Source organism: Phocoena phocoena, chromosome 17 (genome assembly GCF_963924675.1).
Source record: "Phocoena phocoena chromosome 17, mPhoPho1.1, whole genome shotgun sequence".
Lineage (NCBI taxonomy): Eukaryota > Metazoa > Chordata > Mammalia > Artiodactyla > Phocoenidae > Phocoena > Phocoena phocoena.
In genome coordinates, this window is record NC_089235.1 from 7,993,359 (window position 1) to 8,017,307 (window position 23,949).

Here is a 23,949-nt window from a genome sequence, read left to right on the forward strand (position 1 = left end):
TTGTGAGGAGAAAAGGGTAAGTAAGTATAGGCTGTGGTAGGCAAGCTTCCTAGCTTTGTGAGAAGATTAGGGGGCTTGAACTGGTCCTCAAAGGGAATAGAAATTGGATAAATAGATAGAGGAGAAAGATTTTCAGGCAAAGACTTAAACAGAGGCACAAAAGCAAGAATATTCAGAATATGGGCAGAATACCAGTAGGAAAAAAAATGACTGTATGAACAAGACTTTTATTGAATAATAATATAAAATTCTAGAGAAACAAATAGAGATCAGATTCCCAAGAGCTTAGGACTTACATTCAGGATAGAGATTTTTTTTAACAGTAGCTTGGTATGTGTGAAGTTGTATATTATGGAGATAACAGAAGAGGAGGAGTTAAGTTGCCAGACTGGTTACTACAAAAATTGTTTCAAAGAAAGACTTAGGCACACGGAGAAGCCAATTTGGGGGAATCTTTATCTGGCAATTGGAGGTCAATTTTAAAGGTATCGGGGCAAAGAATCAAGTTTATTTAATTTTACAATCCTCACATGGAAAATGGAGGGCTACAAGGCTTCTTTTTCACACGTGTTCTGTGGCTCTAATTTTAGTAGTAAGTATCCTCAAAATGAACATGCCTGTTATCTCCCGAGGCGGACTTTTCGGTACTGCTTTTTTGCATATCTGGTATCTTGCTGATTTTTTTTTTTTTTCCCCAGAAATCACAGAGCTGTATTGTGAGTTGGCAGCTCATGGTCTACTCTGGCTGTCCCAACCAGGTTTTTCTGGTGCTGTTCATTTAGTTCCTGTCTCATGAAATGCATTTTCCTTTATACCCTTAGCTGCTGTTAGGAGTCCCTTTTTTTTTTTTTAAATCCTGGGCACAAATTTTATTTTATTTTATTTTATTTTATTTTGTTTATTTATTTTTTATAAATTTATTTATTTAGTTTTGGCTGCGTTGGGTCTTTGTTGCTGCACGCAGGCTTTCTCTAGTTGTGGCAAGCAGGGGCTACCCTTCGTTGTGGTGCACGGACTTCTCATTGCGGTGGCTTCTCTTGTTGGGAGCACGGGCTCTAGGCGTGTGGGCTTCAGTAGTTGTGGCACGCGGGCTCAGTAGTTGTGGCTCGTGGGCTCTAGAGCGCAGGCTCAGCAGTTGTGGCGCATGGGCTTAGTTGCTCCGCGGCACATGGGATCTTCCCGGACCAGGGCTCGAACCCGTGTACCCTGCATTGGCAGGCGGATTCTTAACCACTGTGCTACCAGGGAAGTCCCAGGCATCCCTTTCTTTTGATACAAAGAATTCTATATCCTGTTCAGTTCCAAGTTCTAAAATTTCTTTAAGCCAGCATCTTATAGTGAAGAGGATCAAAAACATCTTTATGCCCTAAGTTGACGTTCTTTTTCATTTAAAACAATATCAGTCGATCACAGTTTGAATAGGTTTATATTAAAATGCTTCTTAAAAACTAGATTACTTTGCTTTAATGTGATCAAGATAACCATTGGGTTAGCTTTCTGCAGTTAGTTGTTTAACAGTTTGTTTATAGCTGGAGAAGCTGTAATAAAACACGTTATCGGGCAAGACTTATGTTAAGGCTACCAGCACCACTGACAGAGACTAGGCCAGAGTGTGGGGTGTTGTCCCGACAAGCCAGGTCTCCAGATTTTGGAAACTGTTCTGAACACTGATCTTCGCTTATTACACAGTGATCCTAAATTTCAAGGTGCACAGTTACCTTCACAGCCCTCACTTGGAATGTTTCATTTTTTATTTGCTGGAGTTTTTGATTTTGTAATGATGGGCAAAATCCATCCAGATTCAGTGGATTCAGTATAAAGTGATGCATTATATACATTATTTCCATATTGCAACATGTTTGTTCTTTGTAAAACAGTTCAGGAGGAATGGGAATGGTATATAGATATGTGCTTTTCCTAAACTTTTTCCCTTTTACTATTTCTTATCTAGGCTGGAAACACTGAAGTTTTAGATCTTATAATTCTTCTATAAGATCTATAGCAGTGTACAGTTAACCCTTGAACAACATGGGTTAGGGTTGCCAACTCCCACACAGTCGAAAATCTGGGTCTAATTTATAGTTGGTCCTTCCTATCTGTGGTTCTTCCTATCCGCAGTCCTTCTGTGTCCGTGGATTCAACCAGCCTCAGGTTGTATAGTACTGTATTGTTTGCCATGGAAAAAAACTCCACATATAAGTGGACCCACACAGTTCAAAACGGTGTTGTTCCAGGGTCAACTGTATTCATTTTAACTCCTCCCACAAAAGGTCCCACCAAGATTGATCTGAAGAACTTTTACCATTGCTCATTGTTTAGGCTTGGGAGATACAAGAGCCTAAGCGTGATTTTCATTTTGAACTAATATTTATCTTTTTCTGTATTGTTTACCACATGATCCTTCCTTGGTATGTATAATTCACACTGTTCTAGTCCTTAATTTTCCCATGCTAAGCAGTTAAAGAAGAAATTCCCATAATGCCTGAGTTTTGAACTTGGATTTGAAAGGATTTTTGGGGAAAGATGTGTCTCAATAAATTATATAAAAATGACTGTAATTAATTTCATGCTTCCAACTAGTATCATCTAGTATTTTAACCTCAAACTCTGTGAAACGAGTTGGCTATTTTTACAGCCCTTTTATGTGATGGCTTTCTCAGTATCTAATTTATCATAAGACATTATTCTAAGTGCCAGAAATGCTTTCAGGTTACCAAAAGAAGATCTAATCTTTAGTTTCCACTTGGGAGAAGTTATTTTTACTGAATCTTAGTATGTCAGGACTTACTGATGTCCACTTAATTTAGGTGGGATGGAGTAATGACCATTTTGTGCATTTGACCGAGACCTTAGAATTCATTCTTTCACTCAGCAGGCTTTCTCTGCATGCCTGATGTGTGCCAGACCCAGTGCTAGGCACCGGGGTTGGGGGACAGGAGTGTAGTGGGACGGCAACAAGAATTACAGCATTGAGTATCAGTGTTAGCACAGGGCAGAACCTGACTGTCTATGTGCATTCTGAGGGTGGGAAGGGCTTAATATTTATACTTGGAGATCAGAACTCAGAATATGGAAACATGAGTATTTTTCAAGGACTTAGTAGATTTTGAATACAAAAATTGTGAACACTGGCTTTGTTTACTTAATTTACATACTTATTTTTTCTCAAAGGTAGAAATTAAGTGATTAAAAATGAAAAAATGTTTTTGATAAGAACTGTCTCAATTTTAAACTCAGAGGCAAAAGGCATATCCCACACCAGCCTTTCTTAAAAAGCAGAACATTAGTGCCACTGGTAGAAGGGAAAGTAACCAATTTTGCATAATCTCTGAAGTCTGTTTTCACAAGTGGATATAAAGATGACTTTTTGTCCTGTTGCCTTTTGACAAGCATTTTATATCAAATAACAGAGAAAATTGATAAGTGTAGAGAAAAAAATTTCATAAATTCAGAGCCATTTTCTGTTTTTCATAATAAAATGATTGCTCAAAGAATTCCATCTGATGACTGTTGAAAGCTCACTGCAGTTTATGATATAACTGATAAAATCTGCATCCTTGGCCTTCCAACAACCTTTACACCAGCAGATGGTGGGCGTAAAGATGTCATTCATCATTTATTTACAATGGACTTTATTTATTCTAGTGTCAACAGCTGCCCCAGGGAGTGGGTTATTGAATTCAAATGTGAGGCTCTGGGTTATTTGCTTCCTTTCAAATTTGTCTTCAGAGCTTAGTTGCTAGGAGTCCATTCTGTGCTCTAATAATGATTCATGTATTGTGAAGCCATTCAGTAAATTGGGTTGTCAGGGATTGCCAAAAAAGGTTTAGAGGTCTTGTTTTGGGGGGTGGGGGGTTGTGGTTTGCATGTGCGTCTGGTCGACTTGAGCAGTAGTAGCGTAGTATTATGTGACTTCTTCCTAAGACTGGTGAAGTGAGGATTTCTTCTTTTCCTTTATGCACTCATTCCCTACCTGTCCATATTCTACATATGAATAATAAGAAAATGTAGAGGACAGTTTGTTGAAGGAAACTATCAACCTTTTCTTCTCTCCTCACAGGCAGGGCAAGAGTCCTTTCGTTCCATCACAAGGTCATATTACAGAGGTGCAGCAGGGGCTTTACTAGTGTATGATATTACAAGGTGAGAACGTGGAAATTTTTTGGTTCAGTGGTCAGTGCAGAGAATCTTTCTAAATAAATATGATTATCAGTAATAAAAGTATAGCTTTGCCTTTATGTCCTGGCTATCTGCCTTTAAAACTTATGTATCTTGAATTAACTTTAAATTTACTACAGAAATCTGTAACTAAGTTATTCTCTTATATGAATAAGCACCCCAAGTTGATCAATTTAGTAATGATATTTATACATTGGAACTTCCTAAAGTGAGGTTACATTTAATTTCTAAACTGAACTGTAGTCAGTGAGCTCTTGACTCCAGATACTGTACTTAAAAATCTGTTTCCTACTTGGACATGGCTAAAAATAATTATCTTTAATGGAATGTATACTGTTCATTGTACACCACTAGGGGAAATACTTTGAAAACAGTAATCAAATTATCATTTATGTTTAGAAGAGACACATTCAACCACTTGACAACCTGGTTAGAAGATGCCCGCCAGCATTCCAATTCCAACATGGTCATTATGCTTATTGGAAATAAAAGGTAAAAAGACTCTTTTAAAGCTTTTTTTACATAATGATGAAGACTGGATAGCTGTTATATGGTAACTGTTTATGTGGTAACTGTTAAAGTGCCTGTCTTGTACATTGTGCAAAATACAAGTTATTGATTTCTTAAATTATAAAAATTTTAAGATACTAAGATGTTTCTTTTGTTTTTTTAAATGCATATAAATAAGCTTTATTGGAAATTATTATTTGAAATAGTTCTTGTTGGAAGCTATACTTTAAAGAATACTCTTAAGTAGTTTTATCTGATTAGTAATTTAAAATAAAACTCACTGATATGTTTGGTGGTTAGGTCACTGTTCAGTATTATCAAAAATACTTGGCAGTGTAAATAAGGATCTGTGCAGAACTCAGAAAAATATTTTTTTCCCTTCTTCATGACTTAATATGTATTATATGACTTAATATAATACATAGATTAATCAGGTGTATTTCTACTTAAAGGCCTGAAACACCTTTAATATTGTTTAGTAGATATCACGTTAGTACTTTTAAGCTTACCTCTAAGACTTACATATTAGTGTCATGCTCGTGTTGTTTTTTCAATCTTATTTTACTTTATATATCTAGGGATCATTATTTGCAGTGAATGTCCTTGTGCTCTACATTTAAAATGATAGTACATGGGAAAACAGTTTCTTGACCATAGTTTCTATAAATTTTCAAGAGTGTAGGAAAGTTTTCACTAGTTTAGTAGAAAATTACAGTGGTAACAATTAAAACTAGTATTTTTATATTTATTTATTTATTTATTTATTTATGGCTGCATTGGGTCTTCGTTGCTGCATGACGGCTTTCTCTAGTTGCGGCTGGCAGGGGCTACTCTTCATTGCGGTGTGCAGGACTTCTCGTTGCCATGGCTTCTCTTGTTGCAGAGCACGGGCTCTAGGCATGAGGGCTCAGTAGTTGTGGCTTGTAGGCTCTAGAGCGCAGGCTCAGTAGTTGTGGCTTATGGGCTTAGTTGCTCGGCGGCATGTGGGATCTTCCCGGACCAGGGCTCAAACCCGTGTTCTCTGCATTGGCAGGCAGATTCTTAACCACTGCACCACCAGGAAAGTCGTATCAATTAATTCTTTTGACAAAGATGCCAAGGTTCAGTGGGGGAAGGGGTAATGTTTTCATCAAATGGTGCTGGAACAATTGAATAGCCATGTGCAAAAAAATTTACCTTAGCCCTTACCTCACACCATATACAAAAATTAACTGGAAATGGATTACAGACCTAAATACAAGAGCTAAAAGTATAAAAAATATTCTAGAAGAAAGCGTATAAAATCTAAGGGATTCTGGTTTTGTCAAACATCACTTAAATAGGAAAGATTAACTTACCAAGTATTGGCAAGAATCTAAAGGAACTGAAACTCTCACATTGCTGGTGGAAATGTAAAATGATACAACGATTTTGCAAAACAATTTGGTGGTTTCTTTAGAAAATAAACGTACATTTGCCATATCACCTAGCCACTTCACTTCTAGGTATTTACCCAAGAAAAACATGCTTTACACAAAAAATTATACACAGACTCTCATAGTGGCTTTATTTGCAATAGCACCAAACTGGAAACAACCCAAAATTCAATTGACAGGTGAATGGATAAATTGTGATACAGCCGTACAAGGGAATACACTCAGCAATAAAGAGGAATGAGCTATTGATATATGCAGCAAAGTGGATGAATCTCAAAATAATTGTGCTGAGTGTGAAAAAAAAAGCAGACAAAAAGGAAAATATACTGTATGATTCCATTAATATAAAACCCCACAAAATGCAGACTATTCTCTAGTAGCAGAAAGCAGATCATTAGTTGACTAGGGTACAGGGGAAGGAAAGGATGGATTACAGTGGGGAATGAGGAAACTTTTGGGAGACTGATGGCTTCACCAGGTATACATACGTGAAACTCATCAAATTTTATATTAAATGTGCAGTTTTTTATGTCAATTATATTGCAGTGGAACTTAAGAAAGTAATATAACAAATAAATATTATACTGCATAGATTAGATTTTTTAAGTGTTATTTTAATTGAGGTTTGCTGTTAAGAGAACATACAGTTGTCCTTCCACATCCATGGGGGATTGGATTCCCCACAGATATCAAAATCCTTTTAAGCATAAGGCTATTGGAGGGAAGCTTTAGTCTTTGTAATATGGGAGTATTCATACTACCATTCAATGATAATGTGTGAAATAATAAGAGAATATTTGAAGAATAAAGAGAATTTTCATAGTTTTGTCTTGCCGGTGTTTTCCTTGTGTCTGAAACAAGGTGGCCGGCAGCTTACTGGTGGCTTAAATTTGGTTGCTGCCCGTAGTTCAGTTGTGAAAAGAAAGAGCAAAGTGTAGTGTGTACAGAAGATGTTTCTGATGATTGTAGATGGGTAGCTCTTATCCTTAGGATACAGTAGGTGTGGAAAGACATTTTAGGGAAGAAACTAGGAGAAGGGAAGAAGGAATGTATGACATGCAAAGAGTGAATGGAAACGAGCAGAGATAAATGAGGGGATTATTATTAGATGAGGTGAATTGGGGTAGACATGGAAACTGGGAATAAACAATTTTTGAGTTAGGTGAATTAAGCAGTAGGGAGCCAGTGGAGGGGGTTGAGAAAGACAGTGACCTAGTCAGAATGACAGATATGATATGGATTTTTCTTAACTGTGGCATTGGATATTGGTTATACAAGAAATAGGATGCAGAGTCTGCAAGGATGAAAGTTTTTAATAGTCAAGGGATTAGAATACCCTAAACAAAAAAGCATAAATTAAGAGAATGGTTTAGGAAAGAAAGATATTTAAGTAGTAAAAGCAATTTAAATGGGATTAATGGAATGAAAAGTCAAAGACAACAATATGATTTTACACCTGGAAAACTGAGGAAAGGAAGAGTGATAAAACAGAAATACAGAATACTGAAGTGCTGCTTTCTTTTTTTCAAACCATCCCTTAAATGTGCACATTCTTAACCCTCTTTGTTAAGATAACATTTGCAAATGCAGGCATCATCAGCGATACTGGTAGGGGAAAACTGGGAGTAACTTTAAATATCTCCAAATAAGGGATTGTTTAAATAAAATGTGGCATATGCATAAAATGGGATAAAGGGCAGTTAAGGGAAAGTATTTTCTTGAAGATTTTGTGTACTTCAAAGCTAATTTTCCTTTAAGAATGATTGTCAGATAAGGGGACTGAATTTCAGGAGCACGTTACCATGTCACTGTTGCTAGTGTCCCCCCCCCCCCCATTTTTTACACCTACTAGAATATAAGCTCCACCTGGGGGCGGGGGGTTGGTACTATGTCTGTTTTGTTGAGTGGTCTGTCCCCAGATCCAGGATAGGGCTTGGCACACAGGAAGCCCCCAGAGTATAGTTGGATAAATTATCCTCGTCCAGTCATGCTATGATATTTGCAAACTGAGTTTGCCTGCTTTTTATGTTCTCGTTTTACCACTAGTATTTCATAGCACAGTCAACTTGTAACTATTGATTTTATTTCTCAACAGAAAAGAAATCTGATACAAATCTGTCAAAATAATATGTGTCAAGGCTAGATGGAAGTACACGGATATTATATTTTTCTCCATCCGTTTCTGGGCACATAAATTTGTAATAGTAAAGTTTAAATTTGTTTACAATAAAACACACTTGAAGAGGAGACTTCTACTTTTTACCCCTACCTTAACTAATACAATTTCAGTGTGATAAAAATGAATACCATACTTTTGTCCAGAATCTCTAGCTTAGACTTTTGTTTCTCTCTCTCTTCTTCCATTAACAGTTCTATTGGGAATTAACTGGGATTAAAAATTAATTAATGTTTCTATACTGCTTTGAATTTTATTAAGCAATTTCCTATAGTTTCTGAAAATTGTATGACTTATTTTTATCACATTCATAGAAACTCAGTCAGTCTGGCTAAAGGATAAGGAGACTAGTGTAATTTTGCTCTCTCAAAGTAAGATGAGTAAGATGGTTCCCTTCTTTGGGAACCCACTGTAACTCAAAGGTAGGGTTTGGGCTAGATGTTCCCTTTGGGTTTCTCTAGTTTTAGCATTCTAGGGCTCTAACTTAGAATCTTTCTTTAGTTGGATTGTTAGTTCTTTGAAGCTAAGCAGTGTGCTCTTTTTGACTCTCATAAAACACTGAATAATGAAGTTGATTATTGTGTGTCAAAAATTAATTGAAAGAATGGTCAGCACAACTTTGAATCTTATGGTACAGTTTCCACAGATGTCTCTAATTGTACTATGTTGGTTGATAACTTGGTCCTTTCTTTCCTGTGTTTAGTGATTTAGAATCTAGAAGAGAAGTAAAAAAAGAAGAAGGTGAAGCTTTTGCACGAGAACATGGACTTATCTTCATGGAAACTTCGGCTAAGACTGCTTCTAATGTAGAAGAGGTAAGTAAGAGGCCTTTTTAAAATGTTTTATCTTCTTAATAGAAACTTTTTATATCCCTTAATATTCATTTGTTGATGATCCCCTGTAAGCTTTTTAGTCACAGATAGTCCTTAAAGGTTGTAAAGTAGAAAATTTCTTTCCTCTGAAATGCCTTGTAATGTTCATCTTATATCAGGCTCTTCAGTTATATTCTGAGCCTTCACTTGAAGCCAAAATGCTTTCACAGATCTTTGTATATACTTTCCTTAAAATCATTTTTATGTTTCTTGAGAGGGAAAAAAAAGAACACTAACGAAATTTGGAAATGTTTCAAGACACTAAACATTTGTAGCTATTTGTATCCACTTCTGCTTAAGTAGGGAAAGTAGTATATTATTGCAATGTAACATTGTACGAAGCGTGGGAATTCTGACATAATTAATAAATAAAATTTGTAGTATCAGTTATTTCCATTGATCATCCTGAACTATGGAAGTTTTGTGAACACACCATGTTCTTCTGTGCTTTGTGTATGTGGATATGGTATTTATTTATTATACATACAGGAATAGACAGTTAATCCTCTCTTAGGTAAATGTATTACTATACTCTATTTCATGAAAAGCAGAAATGAGAATAAGAAAATATGTAGTTTGCCCAGAGTAATGCTGGAGTTTCCACCTTCTGGGTAAGAATCTTAAGAGCAGCGGCAGAAGGGGATTCTAGAAAACAAATGATTGGAGAAGCACTTGTCCTAAGGATAGCAGAGGATGGGGTCATAGGCCACAACTAGCACTGTGCCTTCAACATAGTGAACAATGAGTAAATACTTATTAGGAATAATACTCGGAGCATGTCTGATTAACCGTTGAACCCAAAAATTGACTACGGTAGTTCAACAGCATTGGTATTTTCACTGAAGAATTCTTAGGTAAGATATTATACTCATCTATACTTGATGAGGTGCTCTGTGATTGTCCTTAATACTCTTCTTACAGGCTCCAACTAATGCTTTACCTGTGTTGCAAATTAATTACATCTTGATAACATCCAAGAATAATGTTTTACTTCACCCAGCAAACCCAGAGAGAAATCCATTCTGTCCTCTTGTTTGACTTAAAATAGACATATAAAGCTGCCTGTTTCCATGAAGCACTCCTTTATTAGAGGTGTTGGATTTGAAACCGTAAGGGCCAATGTGTTATGGGGGTTTCAAGACATCTGAAACATATCCTTACTGATAATTAACAATAGATTTTCTTGTTGATTTTGCGAACCTTAAAGCCAGAATTGTCTGTATTTTATGAAAGAACCATACTGTGAAGTTAGATGACAAGGCAGCCACTATCGGAAAGTAATTCTAAATTTCTAGTTTTGACTCTGATGCCTTTGTGTTCATTTTTCTTATTTTTAACAAGTAACAGTAGGTGTTTATGTGTAAGTAGCAAATTACTATTGTCAGTTTGGCTGAACATTTAAATAAAATATATTTCATTAATGTTTTGGCAGCATTTATTACAAAAATTCTGTATCCTTGGTTAATAATAAAAATAATTGTTTAAATTTGATCAGACAGGAATTTCCCATACTCATGAGAGAGCAGTACTTTACTTAATCATGTAAATTAATTTGCCTCTCAGAAGCCAAGGATATTAAGAAATAATCTTTTTTTTTTTTAACTTTATTTATTTACTTTTGGCTGCGTTGGGTCTTCATTGCTGCGCACTTGCTTTCTCTAGTTGCGACGAGCAGGGGCTACTGTTTGTCGTGGTGTGTGGGCTTCTCATTGCGGTGGCTTCTCTTGTGGCAGAGCACGGGCTGTAGGCGCACGGGCTTCAGTAGTTGTGGCACGTGGGCTCAGTAGTTGTGGCTCGCGGGCTCTAGAGCGCAGGCTCAGTAGTTGTGGCTCGCGGGTTCTAGAGCGCAGGCTCAGTAGTTGTGGCTCACGGGTTCTAGAGCGCAGGCTCAGTAGTTGTGGCTCGCGGGCTCTAGAGCGCAGGCTCAGTAGTTGTGGCTCGCGGGCTCTAGAGCGCAGGCTCAGTAGTTGTGGCTCGCGGGCTCTAGAGCGCAGGCTCAGTAGTTGTGGCTCGCGGGCTCTAGAGCGCAGGCTCAGTAGTTGTGGCTCGCGGGCTCTAGAGCGCAGGCTCAGTAGTTGTGGCTCGCGGGCTCTAGAGCGCAGGCTCAGTAGTTGTGGCTCGCGGGCTCTAGAGCGCAGGCTCAGTAGTTGTGGCTCGCGGGCTCTAGAGCGCAGGCTCAGTAGTTGTGGCTCGCGGGCTCTAGAGCGCAGGCTCAGTAGTTGTGGCTCGCGGGCTCTAGAGCGCAGGCTCAGTAGTTGTGGCTCGCGGGCTCTAGAGCGCAGGCTCAGTAGTTGTGGCTCGCGGGCTCTAGAGCGCAGGCTCAGTAGTTGTGGCTCGCGGGTTCTAGAGCGCAGGCTCAGTAGTTGTGGCGCACGAGCTTAGTTGCTCCACAGCATGTGGGATCTTCCTGGACCAGGGGTCGAACCCATGTCCCCTGCATTAGCGGGCGGATCCTTAACCACTGCGCCACCAGGGAAGTCCAGACAGAAAGCTTTTAGAGAAAATATTCTACTACAGCCAAACATCACAAAGGAAATTATGGTACTACTTCCACCATCAACTGGCTATAATGAGGTCTTTCCATGCTCCTCATTTCCCTGTAGGAGTTATGTCAGAGGAAGCCAGCTAAAGCATAGGTTTAAATAAGATCCCAAGTCTCATAACACAGTACCCAAAATGTCCAAGTTCCAGTAGAAACTCACCATACCTAGAAGTAGGAAGACCTCAAACTGAATGAAAAAAAAAATCAATAGATGCCAACAGCAAGATGACAAGAGATGTTAGAATTATCTGACAAAGATTTTTTAGGCAACCATCATAAAAATGCCTCAACATGCATGCATGTTTGAAACATGTTTGAAATAACATGCATGCATGCTTGAAACAAATGAAAAATAGTCTCAGCAAAATAACTATAAGATAAAAAGAAGAACAAGATAGAAATTTTAGAACTGAAAAATATAACAACAAATGTAAAACTCAGTGGATGGAATCAACAACAGAATGATGGGGACAGAGGAGAGAAATAGTGAACTGGATGATAGAACAATAGAAACTACTCAGTTTAAACTACAGAGAGAAATAGAGTAGAAAAAAAATGAACAGTGCCTCAGGAATCTGGGGGGCTATAACAAAAGCTCTAACATTGTATTATCAGACTCCTAGAAGGAGAGAAGAAAGAAGATGGCTCTGAAAAAGTACTCAAAGGATTAATGACTGAAAACTTCCCAAATGTGGCAGAAGATATAAACCTACAGAATCAAGAATCTGAGCCAGCTCCAAACAGGATAAACCTTAAAAATCCACACCAAGACAAACTTCTGTCCATAGTCGAATCTCTGAAAGCTAAAGACAAAGAAAAAATCTTGAAAGCAGTGAAAAACAATTCCATACCAACTGGAATGACAGCAGAATTCTGTCAGAAACCATGGAGGCCGGAAGGAAATAGCACATTTTTCAAGAGCTGAAAAAAAAAACCTTTCAGTCCACAATACTAGAACCAACAAAAATATCTCAGGAGTGAAGGGAAATCAAGACATTCTCAGATGAAAGAAAAGCAAGAATTTATCAGTAGCAGATCCACCATAAACGAATGGCTAAAGAAATTATCTAACAAATGAAATGATAAAAGAAAGAACCTTTTAAGAGGGAACACCAGTAACCAGAAGTATGAATAATCACAATAGACTTTTTTCTTAAAACTTTTAAGTCTTGTAAATTACATTTGACAATTGAAGCAAAACTCTAATGTCTGATGTGGTTTTCAGTGTACGTATAGGAAATAAAACCACACTGGAGAAAGGGACATCAAGGGATGTACGGTTTTTATACTTCACCTGACTTGGTAAAATGACAACACTAGCAGACTGTGATAAGGTTTTATTTATGTATGTATGTATGTATAATGCAATACTCAGAGCAACTACTAAAAAATATACAAAGAGACACACTAAAAAACAGTAGATAAATCAATGTAGAATGCTAAAAAGTGTTCAGTTAACCCTCAGAAAGGCAGGAAAAAGAAAACAAAAAATAGCAAACAAAAATAAAGTGGCATACTTAAACCCTCACATAGCAATAATTACCTGGAATATAAATGATTTAAATACACCAGTCAAAAGACAGAGCTTGGCAGAGAGGATTAAAAAATATGACCCATCTATATGGTGTCTACAGGAAACTGACTTCAAATATAATGATACAGGCGGTTTGAAAATAAAATGATGGGAAAATACATATGACACAAACACTAATCAAAAGAAAGCATGAGTGGCTCTCTTAATACTAGATAAAGTTGACAGAGTGGGACATTATATGATAATAAAAGAAGAGTCCACCAGGGAGATAATAGCAATCCTAAATTTATGTGCACCAAACTACAGAGCTGCAAGATGTATGAAGCAAAAACCAGTAGAACCAATGGAATTAAACTAGAAATCAATCATCGTCTCCACCTATAATTATGGATTTGTTTCTCCTCTCAGTTCTATTGGTTCTGATTATCAATAACAGGTAACTGGGAAATTCTTCAGAGACTTGGAAGCTAAACAGTACACTTCTACATAATGTGTGTGTCAAAGGGGAAGTCTCAAAGGAAATTTAAAAAATACATTGAACTGAATGAAAAGTAAAATACAACATACCAGAATTTGTGGGAAACACATAATGCAGTGCAGAGAGGGAGATTTATAGCATTAACCACATTCGCTAGAAAAGGGAAAAGTCTCAGATCAAGAATCTTAGCTCCTACCTCAAGAACCCAAAGCAAATAGAAGGAAGAAAATAATAAAGATAAGAGCAGAAATCAGTGGAAATCAAAAACAGGAAAACAATAGAGGAAATTTTTAAAGGCTGTTTTTTTTTTTAAGTAGATAATATAGCAAGACTGACAAAGAAGCAAAGAGAGAGAAGGTACAGATTACCAATATCAGGAACAAAACAGAAGTTATAACTATAGATCCTGCAGACATCAAAGGAATAATACATAAATATGGTAAATTAGATGAAATGGACAAAAAGAACACAAACTCAGCACAAACTACTACAGCTCTCCTAGTATGAAATAGAGTATTTGAACAGCCCTATAACTATTAAGGAGATTGAATTAGTAATTTAAAAATGTTCCAAAAAGAAATATCTAGGTTCAGATGGTTTCACTGGAGGATTCTACCAAACATTTACAGAAAGAATGAACACCAATTCTACACTATCTTTTCCAGAAAATAGAAGAGGTAGAACATTTCCTTATTTATTTTAAGAAGCTAATATTGCCCTGATACCAAAACCAAAGGGAAAAAAAAAAGGGTACAGACTGATAACGTTTATTAATATATGAAAAAAATTCTCAACAAAATATCAGCAAGTAGAATTTCAACAACATATGAAATCATATACATGTGCCTATGTATAATACGTACATCATGGCCAGAAGGAACTTATTCCAGGGATACAGAGCTAGTTCAGTATAATCTGCCATTTTAATAGGATAAAGAAGAAAAATCACATCATAGCAGTCAGTGCAGAAAATACATGTGACAAAATCCAACACCAGACGTGTTTAAAAACCCTCAAAAAAAAAAAGGAATTGAGGAGGACTTCCTCAGCTTGTTAAAGAGCATCTACAAAAAAACCTACAACTAACATTATACTTAGTGGTGAAAGGCTGAATGCTTTACCCCTTAGATCAGGAACAAAGCAAGGATACCTGTTCTCATGATATAAAGGCATGAAATAAAGGCATACAGCTCAAAAAGGAAGACATAAAACTGTTTATTTTGTGGATGACATGATTGTCTCTGTAGGAATCCCAAGGAATTTGCAAAATAAATAAACTAGAGCTAATAAGTGAGTTCATCAAGTTTACAGGATTTTTACAAGACATATATAAAAAATCTACTGTATTTCTATATACTCACAACACCAAAATTTAAAGTACAGTGCCATCTATAATCACACAAAAAGAAAATGGAATACCTAGGTATAAATCTAAAAATGACAGGTATAGGACATGTATGCTGAAAACTACAAAATGCTGATGAAAGAAAGTAAAGAAGATCTAAATAAATGGAGAGACATACACTGTGTTCATTGTTTGGAATTCTCAACCTAGTAAAGATGTCACTTTTTTGTAAATTGATATACAGGTTTAACCCAACTCTTATCAAACAAAATTCCAGTAAGATTTTTTTGTAGATAATCTGACAATATTATTATAAAATACATACTGAAAGGCAAAGGAACTAGAATAACTAAAACAACTTTGAAAAAGAATAAAGTAGGAAGAATCACTGTTTGATTTCAAGTCTTAACGTAGCTGTAGTTGTCAAGACTGTGTGATACTGGTGAAGGGAGAGAAACATCAGTGGAACCAAATAGAGAACCCACAAATATGCCCAACAGCTTTTTAACAAAGGTGCAAAAACAATTCACAGGGTAAGATAGCCATTTCAACAAATGGTGCTGTAGCAATTGGACATCCATAAGCAAAAAAAAGAAAGGACCTAAGTCTCACAACCTTATACAAAAACTAACTCAAAACTGATCACAGAATTAAATGTAAAATGTTCTACCTATTTATCTTTTATGGAAAAAACCAGGAGAAAATCTTTTGGTTCTAGCAGTAGGCATGCTTGTCCCTAAAAGCATGATCCATAAAAGGAAAAATTGATAAATTAGTCTTTAAAAACTTTTGTTCTATGAATAAGCCTGGTAAGAGGATGAAAAGACAACCTACAGACTGGGAAAAAGTATTTACAAACCAAATATCCGACAAAGGACCGCTAGTATCTAAAATAAAGAACTCTCGAAACTCAATAGTAAAAAAAACAGTCCAATTAGAAGATGGTCAGAAGACATAACCAGACATTTCATAAAAGAGTATATAAATGGCAGATAAGCACTTGAAAAGATATTCAGCATCACTAGCCATTAGAGAAATGCAAATTAAGACCTCTGTGAGGTATCACTACACACTAAAATGAAACATAGTGACACCACCAAATGCTAGCAAGCATGTGGAGAAACTAGGTCATTCGTACATTGCTGGTGGGAATGTTAAAGTGATACAGCCACTTTAGAAAACAGTTTGGCAGTTTGTTTAAAAGCTGGGTGTGCATCTATCATATGACCTAGCAATTGCACCCCTGGGCATTTATCCGAGAGAAATGAAGACGTATGTTCACACAGAAACCCATACACAGATGTTCATAGCAGCTTTATTCATGATAACCAAACACTGGAAACAACCCAGATGTCCTTCAGCGGATGAATAGTAAAGTGTATAGTACATCCACACCATGGAATACTACTCAGCATTAAAAAAGAACGAACTGTTGTGACATGCAGCAACCTGGCTGAATCTCCAGAAAAGTATGCTTAATGAGTAAAGTCAGTCCCAAAAGGTTGCACATTGTGTGATTCCATTTATATGACTTGGTTGAAATGACAAAATTCGAGAAATGGAGAACAGATTAGTCATTGCCAGTGTTAAGCCAGGGTGTCAGGGTAGAAGAGGAGGTGGTATGGTTATAAAAAGACAGCGTGAGGGATCCCTGAAAACGGAAATGTTCTGTATCCCTTTTCATTATTTTGGTTGTATGTTTCCAGGACACCACCACTGAGGGAAACGAGGTGCAAGTCACACAGGATCTCTCTGTATTATCTTACACCTGCACGGTCAGTCTGTAACTATCTCAGAAAGTTTGATCAAAACATAATAGTAATAACCACATACAAGCAACTTTAATTAAATTTAACCTGTTCTTTAAGATCACAATGGCAATTTAAAAAATAAAAACTAAGGATTACAAAACCTCACAACTGTAATGAAATACTAATGTGAGAATATGGAATATAATTATAAAGGCTTAAGTGATTTTTTTTTTAAATTCATGAAGACCCCAGGATTTCTTTTTCAAATTATTGTCATCATTTGTTAAGTATGGCTCTTTCATGAGTCTGTCACATTCTTACACAGAGCAAATTTTTACACAACCAGTTCCCTCCATGCTAAATGTTGTATGTTTAGCATATGCCTAACAAATAATAGTTACTGTTGTGATTTTTATTATGCGTAGACTTCCTTCATACGATTTCTCAGAAGAAGCAGAACATGAAATTACACTAATATTCATAAAAAAGACAGCTAGGCTATATGGAATAAAAAACACCTGGTTGGAAGATAATGATGAGTTGTACAAAGTAACTAAAGGAAGAACGCCAAAAATGGGCTAAATATTAGATGTTTTGCACTAGTATTTTTTTTTTTGAAAAAGAGTTCATTGATGACCTCTATGCATGTCAGGCTTTAAAATAATTAAGTTCATCATTAAGTAAAGAGCATTTATATGACAGTACACATTTATCCATTATTTTTTTTTACATCCCCTGTATTTATTAAAAGCATTTTGGTAGCCTCACAGTAAGATTGATGGAGCTGCTATTTTAAATCAATTTAAATAGTGTCACCATTTTTAAAAGTAAACCTACATGTGCATCATCTAGCTTCAGAAGTTACCACCATTTTGACATTTTGATGATACTGTTTTATTATGTGCCCTGTTTTTTAAGCAAATTCCAGAAATATTTTACCTACAAATTTCAGTAGCAGTAATTAAAAAAAAAAATGTCCATCATACCATTATTATACCTAACAAACTTAGCAGTAATTCCTTAATAATATCTGATATCAAGTCTGAATAGCACCCCCCCGTTTTTTTTTTTTCATTCAGCAATTGATGTTGGAAAACAGGTACTTAGTTTCTTTCTTCGAGGTCAGGGAAGACTAACATAACCTGTTCTTTCTACTTTGAAAAGGGAAGGAAGGAGAACTAAGCCAGCATCTGTCAGACACCCTCCTTGTTACAGCAGTCAGCACCGGCTCCTGCAGCAGGAGAGCTGAGGCCTCAGTGGGAAACTATTCCGCTCATAAAATTACAGTATACGCTCTCTGGGATTTAAGCAAGAGTTAGCCTGCTAGAATTAGATCCAAAGAGGAATCATCCTGAAAACAAGCAATAAATACATTAGTTTTACAGGGTCTTTAGGTTCTTGATCAGTTAGTGACTTAGACTTGGGGTTGGAGAATATAATAATTCATTTCAAAGATGTTTGTTCTAAGTGCTATACCTTTTGTTTTTGCTTTCTAAGGACTTGGATTTGCCTAATTATGCCATCCTCCATGGGAGAGGCCGTTTAGCACAGTGGGTAGAAACTTGGGCTGTGGGCTCAGACAGGAGTTTATCCTCAGCTTACTGCCTGAACTTGAGGACCCTCTGGGAGAGCTGATCATGTGAGGATTTAAAAAAGTAAGGCAGGTATCCTGAGTGCATCCTGGTCAGCTAGTAAGAGCAGTGGTCGGTGTTTGGGCAGCTCACAGGTCAGTGTCCTCTTCTGTATAATCTTTAAAAAGTACTTGATTCCTAGCCAATCCTTGGCTCTCATGTGTAGAGAAGTTAGAGAACTCCGGTATTAAAGAAAAAAACTTTCTTAAAAGCCATTTTTAAATATAAATTATTTAAACATAATTATGTTTAAAGATAGAATGATTTATACAAATGCCAGTGTCCTGATTATGGACCGTCTGACTAAGGGTTCTTTTTAGAAATTTAAAACTATGTGATCATTCATTAAGATTAAGCCTAACTGGTACCTTGATGATTCCTTTCAGTTTAGAACTAGACCTGTTTCCTTTTCCTGTTGTGCTGTGGTCTATCTTTATATTTTAACCAAGGTCCAGTTACCTAATGCAAGTCGAGACCATGAAGTTTACTCTTGTATTTCCCTGTAAGCAATCGGACAATTTGCAGCATAAGATAGCACCATTTTTCCAGCATTTGTTGCGTTGTTGCTGGAAATAGGTTTACTGTTAATCTCTGGATGTACTGATTTACTCAGCATAATGATTTCGTCCACGAAGGATCTGTTGAGGGGAAGGATCAAAGTGGTATTAGAGGAAAATGCACAGGATAGCTGTCCACAAAAAAAGAATTACCGAGTCCAAAATGTCAGTAACACTGAGCTAAAACAACAGGATATAATTAAAATCAATGAAGTGAAGCACCAACAACTTAGCATAATACATGAATCCTCTTTATTCATTTAGTAGTAGGTAGGATGGTGTATATTTTGATCTAAAAAAGCTTCATTTCAATGACAGCCTGGGGGAGAGAGTGAAGCCTGGAAAGTCCTGTTATGAAGGGTCCCACTTCTGTTTTATGGGCTGGCTCTGACCTGTGAATTCTACAGTGAGAATCCTCAGCTGTTTCATCGTCTTGCTGATGATGCTGACAGCTGGATCCAAGCTCATTATATTTCTAAACCACGCTGGTGTCCTTCTCTTTTCCAGTGCGGGGCCCCGCTGGCAACATCGTTCAGCACTGCTCTACTTAAAATATTGCGGACTCATGTTTTTCTTTTAACTGTAGCCTCTCATGTGCCGACTGTTCTGCTCTTACCTGAATTTATGCTGCTGGTCTTCAACTGGGATGATAAATGGAAAATGGCACCCAAGACTATACTTCCAATTTTTTTTTTCAAATTATAAAGAGCATAAAAATAAAATGATACCCTAGTCTGCCTAAACTAGATACTTACAGAGGTAAGAATTTCTCAGATAGATCTACTATTTAATAGATGGGTATCATTTTATATTTATAAAATCATGTATAAGATTAACACCACCAAAAAAAAAAAAGATTAACACCACACACAGACTATATACACACAAAGAAACACTTTTTTTTTCTTTTTTTTTTTTTTGCAGCACGCGGGCCTCTCACTGTTGTGGCCCCTTCCGTTGTAGAGCACAGGCTCTGGACGCGCAGGCTCAGCAGCCCTGGCTCACGGGCCCAGCCGCTCCGCGGTATGTGGGATCTTCCCGGACCGGGGCACAAACCCGCATCCCCTGCATCGGCAGGCGGACTCTCAACCACTGCGCCACCAGGGAAGCCCCGAAACACTTTTTTATATACATACAAACATAGAAAGCTCTCTACACATAAAACCTCTCTGTATTAGCAAACTGCTGTGGTACACACGTATTATGTTTATTTGTTTCCAAACTGTAAATTATAATTTCCAAGTTACAAGTTATAATAAGAGAATTCACCCTTCCTATGAAGTGGATTCTAGTCAGTTTTATACAACTTGGGGTTGCTCCAAACATGCAATTATCATTCATCCTTTTTGCTATTTGCTGAAGAAATGCACGTTTAAATGTGATAGTAGAGGTACACCCCAGAATTCATCTCCTAAATGTCAACGAAATTAAAAAGTCAGTTGCACCCAAAATATTCTTGCCTATGTGGTATTCCCATAGAAATAGGAGACCAGAACTCATCCTTTACATTTTCAGTTCCCATTACAGATTTTTTAACTTAATATTTGGATGCTATACACATACATTTGAGTGTATAACATATGGTGGGGGGACCCGTGTATTTAGTTGTCTACCATTTATTCAAGTGATGTTCACGCTGAATATACAGAGCATGTGTAGTGTCGTCACATCTTATTTTGGGAAAATGAGGTTTAGGCTCTTTTACCTCTGGTGGACATAAAGAAAAAAAACGATTATTTTGACCTCCATTTTGCTGATAAGGAAATAAAAATCGACCATGTGACCAGCAGTAAATATTTTTGAATATTAGTTTGCCTTCAATTTTCAACTGAGACTTAAAGGTTATTGAGGACATCAAGATATCATGCTGCCTGGTAACTGCCCAGGCTTCCCATTGGCTACACGCCTCCTCAGCCGCTACCCTCTGGCAGTTCATTCCAGAACCACAGCTTTGTTTAGTGTCCTAGTCTGCAGGGTTCCAGGAAGATCTGACCTCTGTGGTCTGTCCTGTGACACACTGAGGAGTTGATATGAAGGGACGTTCCTCCAGTCACTGGAATCTGGTGATCTTGCTTGCAGCATTTAGAAGAGTGTCTCATAAGTGGAAGGTTTCTTTCAGAAGTATTTTCAAATGATTAAAATACGTCAGGTCCCTGAAATGTGGTTGTATATTTGTATGGCATATTCTCAGAGTTCTTTCACATACGTAGTCAGGACTCAAACCCAGGTGTCCCAGGTTCCCCATCCGTTCCCCTTCTGTCTGCCACACAGTGGAGAATAGCAGCACTGAAGGTTAGCCTGCCCTTCTTTGAGGAGCATGAATTAAAATGGTCGCTTCTGCCTAGGGTTCCGTGGTCAGGTGAGCTTAGGAGGAGCTGGGGTCTACCCCCCTTTTAGGAAACCAGAATTCACAATAGTAGTGTGTTACTCCTATTCTGAAAACCCACTGTTAAGAAATTTGTTGGCTTTTATTTAACCCAGAGTTTTCCAAGTGTGATTTAGCCATTCCCACCCCCCGCCCCAGTGGAATTGGGGTGGAGGGTGCGTAATAGCCCAAGGATTGATGTCCTTTAGTTTTGCTAATTCTCTTACTTCATGGTCACATAGAGGTTGCAGTGGGGGAAGTGGAGACTACTTTCTTCTTAAGCTCAGAATATCTTGTAAAAATATTTTTTTCCAAATCAGTTGTATTTAGAACAGTGCTTCTGAAGCATTAATGTGCATTCACTTCACCTAGGGATCCTGTTAAAGTGCAGCTATGATTCAGTAGGTCTGGGGTGCGGCCTGGAAGTCTGCATTTGCAGCTTGCTCTCAGGGGATGTCAGTACCGTGACCCGGGCTCCCTCTGGGGAGCGGAGAGGCTGGAAAGTCACCCGGCTGTGAGTGAACGAGACGGTCCAGCCAAGTGCTGTCCTATCCCTGCTCTGCAGATTCATGATTTCTTCAGACCTTCTCGTCATCTTCATCCTCTCCTTTACTGATTCTTGGCTCTCAGAATATAATTACATAATCAGGTTTCAGCCATCTTAAAAACAAACCCTATCAGTCCCTGTTCTCCTGGATATGTTCTCTTCTAGCTTCTAGTAAGATCTACTGCTGTTTCCTCATTGGATTTCACACCTCGGTTCACAGTCTGACTTCCTCCATCATGGCCAAGGTCACCCTAGACCTCCTAACAAATGCTTTTCTCTTACCTTGAACAGTCCCTGGGGGGTATGTGTGATACTTTTGACTACTCTTCTGTCTATAAACTTGCTCTTTCCTTAGCTCCATGATGTCATGGTCTAATCTTTATTTGTGCTCTCTAGCCTTCCAGATGCCATTACAATCTCCTTCTTCCATGTTGAAATGTCACCTAAATCTATGAATACCCTTCTTAGGCTGTGTGTCTAGCTCTACTTGGACAGCTCTGCATGAGTGGGTCTCAGAGCCTCCGGTTTAACACATTCAGACTGAACTGATAGCCCTTCTCTGCTCTAGTCTGCAGATGTGCACTCTCGTGTATCATAAAGCAACCCCCTTCCCTACCCTTTTACACTCATTTCTTCAGTTAATATGTATTGCCTTCCATGTGTGTATTATTATTTCTGCCTGTTAAATATCTCTCCAAATTGTCCTCTTCTGTGATTGCTTCCTAATTGGACTCCCTGTGTTCATTTTTCAGTCCTCTACACTGTTGCCTATAAGATCTTTCTAAAAATGAAAATTGAATGTCACTCTCCAGCTTTATTAAAACCCTGAGGTGGTTCCTCACGGCTTCTGCATCAAACTCCTTAGCTTGGAAGACAGGTCCCTTTATTTGCCAGTCCTCCCCTCTGTGTTCTCCTTGTTAAACTAGAGAGTGCGTCCACGGGGCAGTGCCCCTGACCTGCTTCCGCAGAACGTATTCTCCACGCTTGAAACGCCCTCCTTCCGACCTGATCCTTCAAGGGTATATAGTGAGTCTGATTCCTCCTCTTGGAATGCGTGACACGTGACACACCCTCCCTGCCCCCTTCACCACTCTTATGTGCTCCTTTCTCTGTATTTAGTCATTCCTGTGTCAGGGGTTTATTATCTTCGCACTCTCATGACTGTGTCATGACCCTTGTTTTTCACATTGGCTCAACATGAGGACAGAGTTCCTTGAAAACATAAGCTGTCTTTTCATCTCGGCATCCCCAACGCCTAGCACAGTTTCTCCCCACACGGTAGATAATTGTTTGCTTGGTTATGTATTTATTTAATTACTTTAACCTTACTCCTCTCCCCGCAGTCTTTAATCAGCTTATGCTTTGGTCTCACTTGTTAACTTGTAGGTGGAATTCTGTCTGAAACCTTCTTTGCCCTAAGCATTCTAAAACCTGTGAGTTTTGAAAAACACAGGTGAATAGATTGGCTTCTCCTTTGATTGGGAGCTCCCTCCAGTAGCCGCCTGGGGTCTTTGTGGTTTGAAAGAGGTTTTTTAGACCCAGGAATAACTGCAGCAAAGATTATGGCAGGCTAGGGAAAGTACCCCTTCCCAAAGGCTGCAGGTCAGCTTTTTAAAGGTGTCCGAATATTCTAGAAGTGATATATTTACTTCTATGATTCCTTCCTTGTTTTTCTCTGTGTATTCCCTCTAAATTAAAATTTCATTTTCTCAGAGTTGTACATTTTACCAAAACTTAAACAGTATTATATTTCCTTTAGGACCCAAAGGTGATAGTGGTGTGAAATAAACATATTGTTTGTCAAACAGTTGTCACTTTGTCAAACATTCTCAATCTCTTAGCCATTTGATGGGTAATTTTTCCCTAATATTCATCAATTTTACTTAAAATTAAGATTGGAAATTTATGTGAAACCAGAAAAATATATAAACATCAAAAATTTTTGAGGCAAAAGTTTAGTAATTAAAAAATATCTTAGGGCTTCCCTGGTGGCGCAGTGGTTGAGAGTCCGCCTGCCGATGCAGGGGACACGGGTTCGTGCCCCGGT

At 37.8% G+C, this 23,949-nt stretch overlaps 1 protein-coding gene across 2 annotated transcripts in view; it reads left to right on the plus strand.

Moving 5' to 3' along the window:
- Nucleotides 1–23,949, plus strand: part of RAB2A (RAB2A, member RAS oncogene family) — a 74,581-nt gene that overhangs the window by 39,627 nt on the left and 11,005 nt on the right. For both annotated transcript variants that reach the window (XM_065895106.1, XM_065895105.1), the window contains exons 4-6: nt 4,061–4,143; nt 4,579–4,671; nt 8,984–9,095. In XM_065895106.1, the coding sequence (XP_065751178.1) occupies nt 4,061–4,143; nt 4,579–4,671; nt 8,984–9,095 (288 nt within the window). The remainder of the gene's footprint in view (nt 1–4,060; nt 4,144–4,578; nt 4,672–8,983; nt 9,096–23,949) is intronic.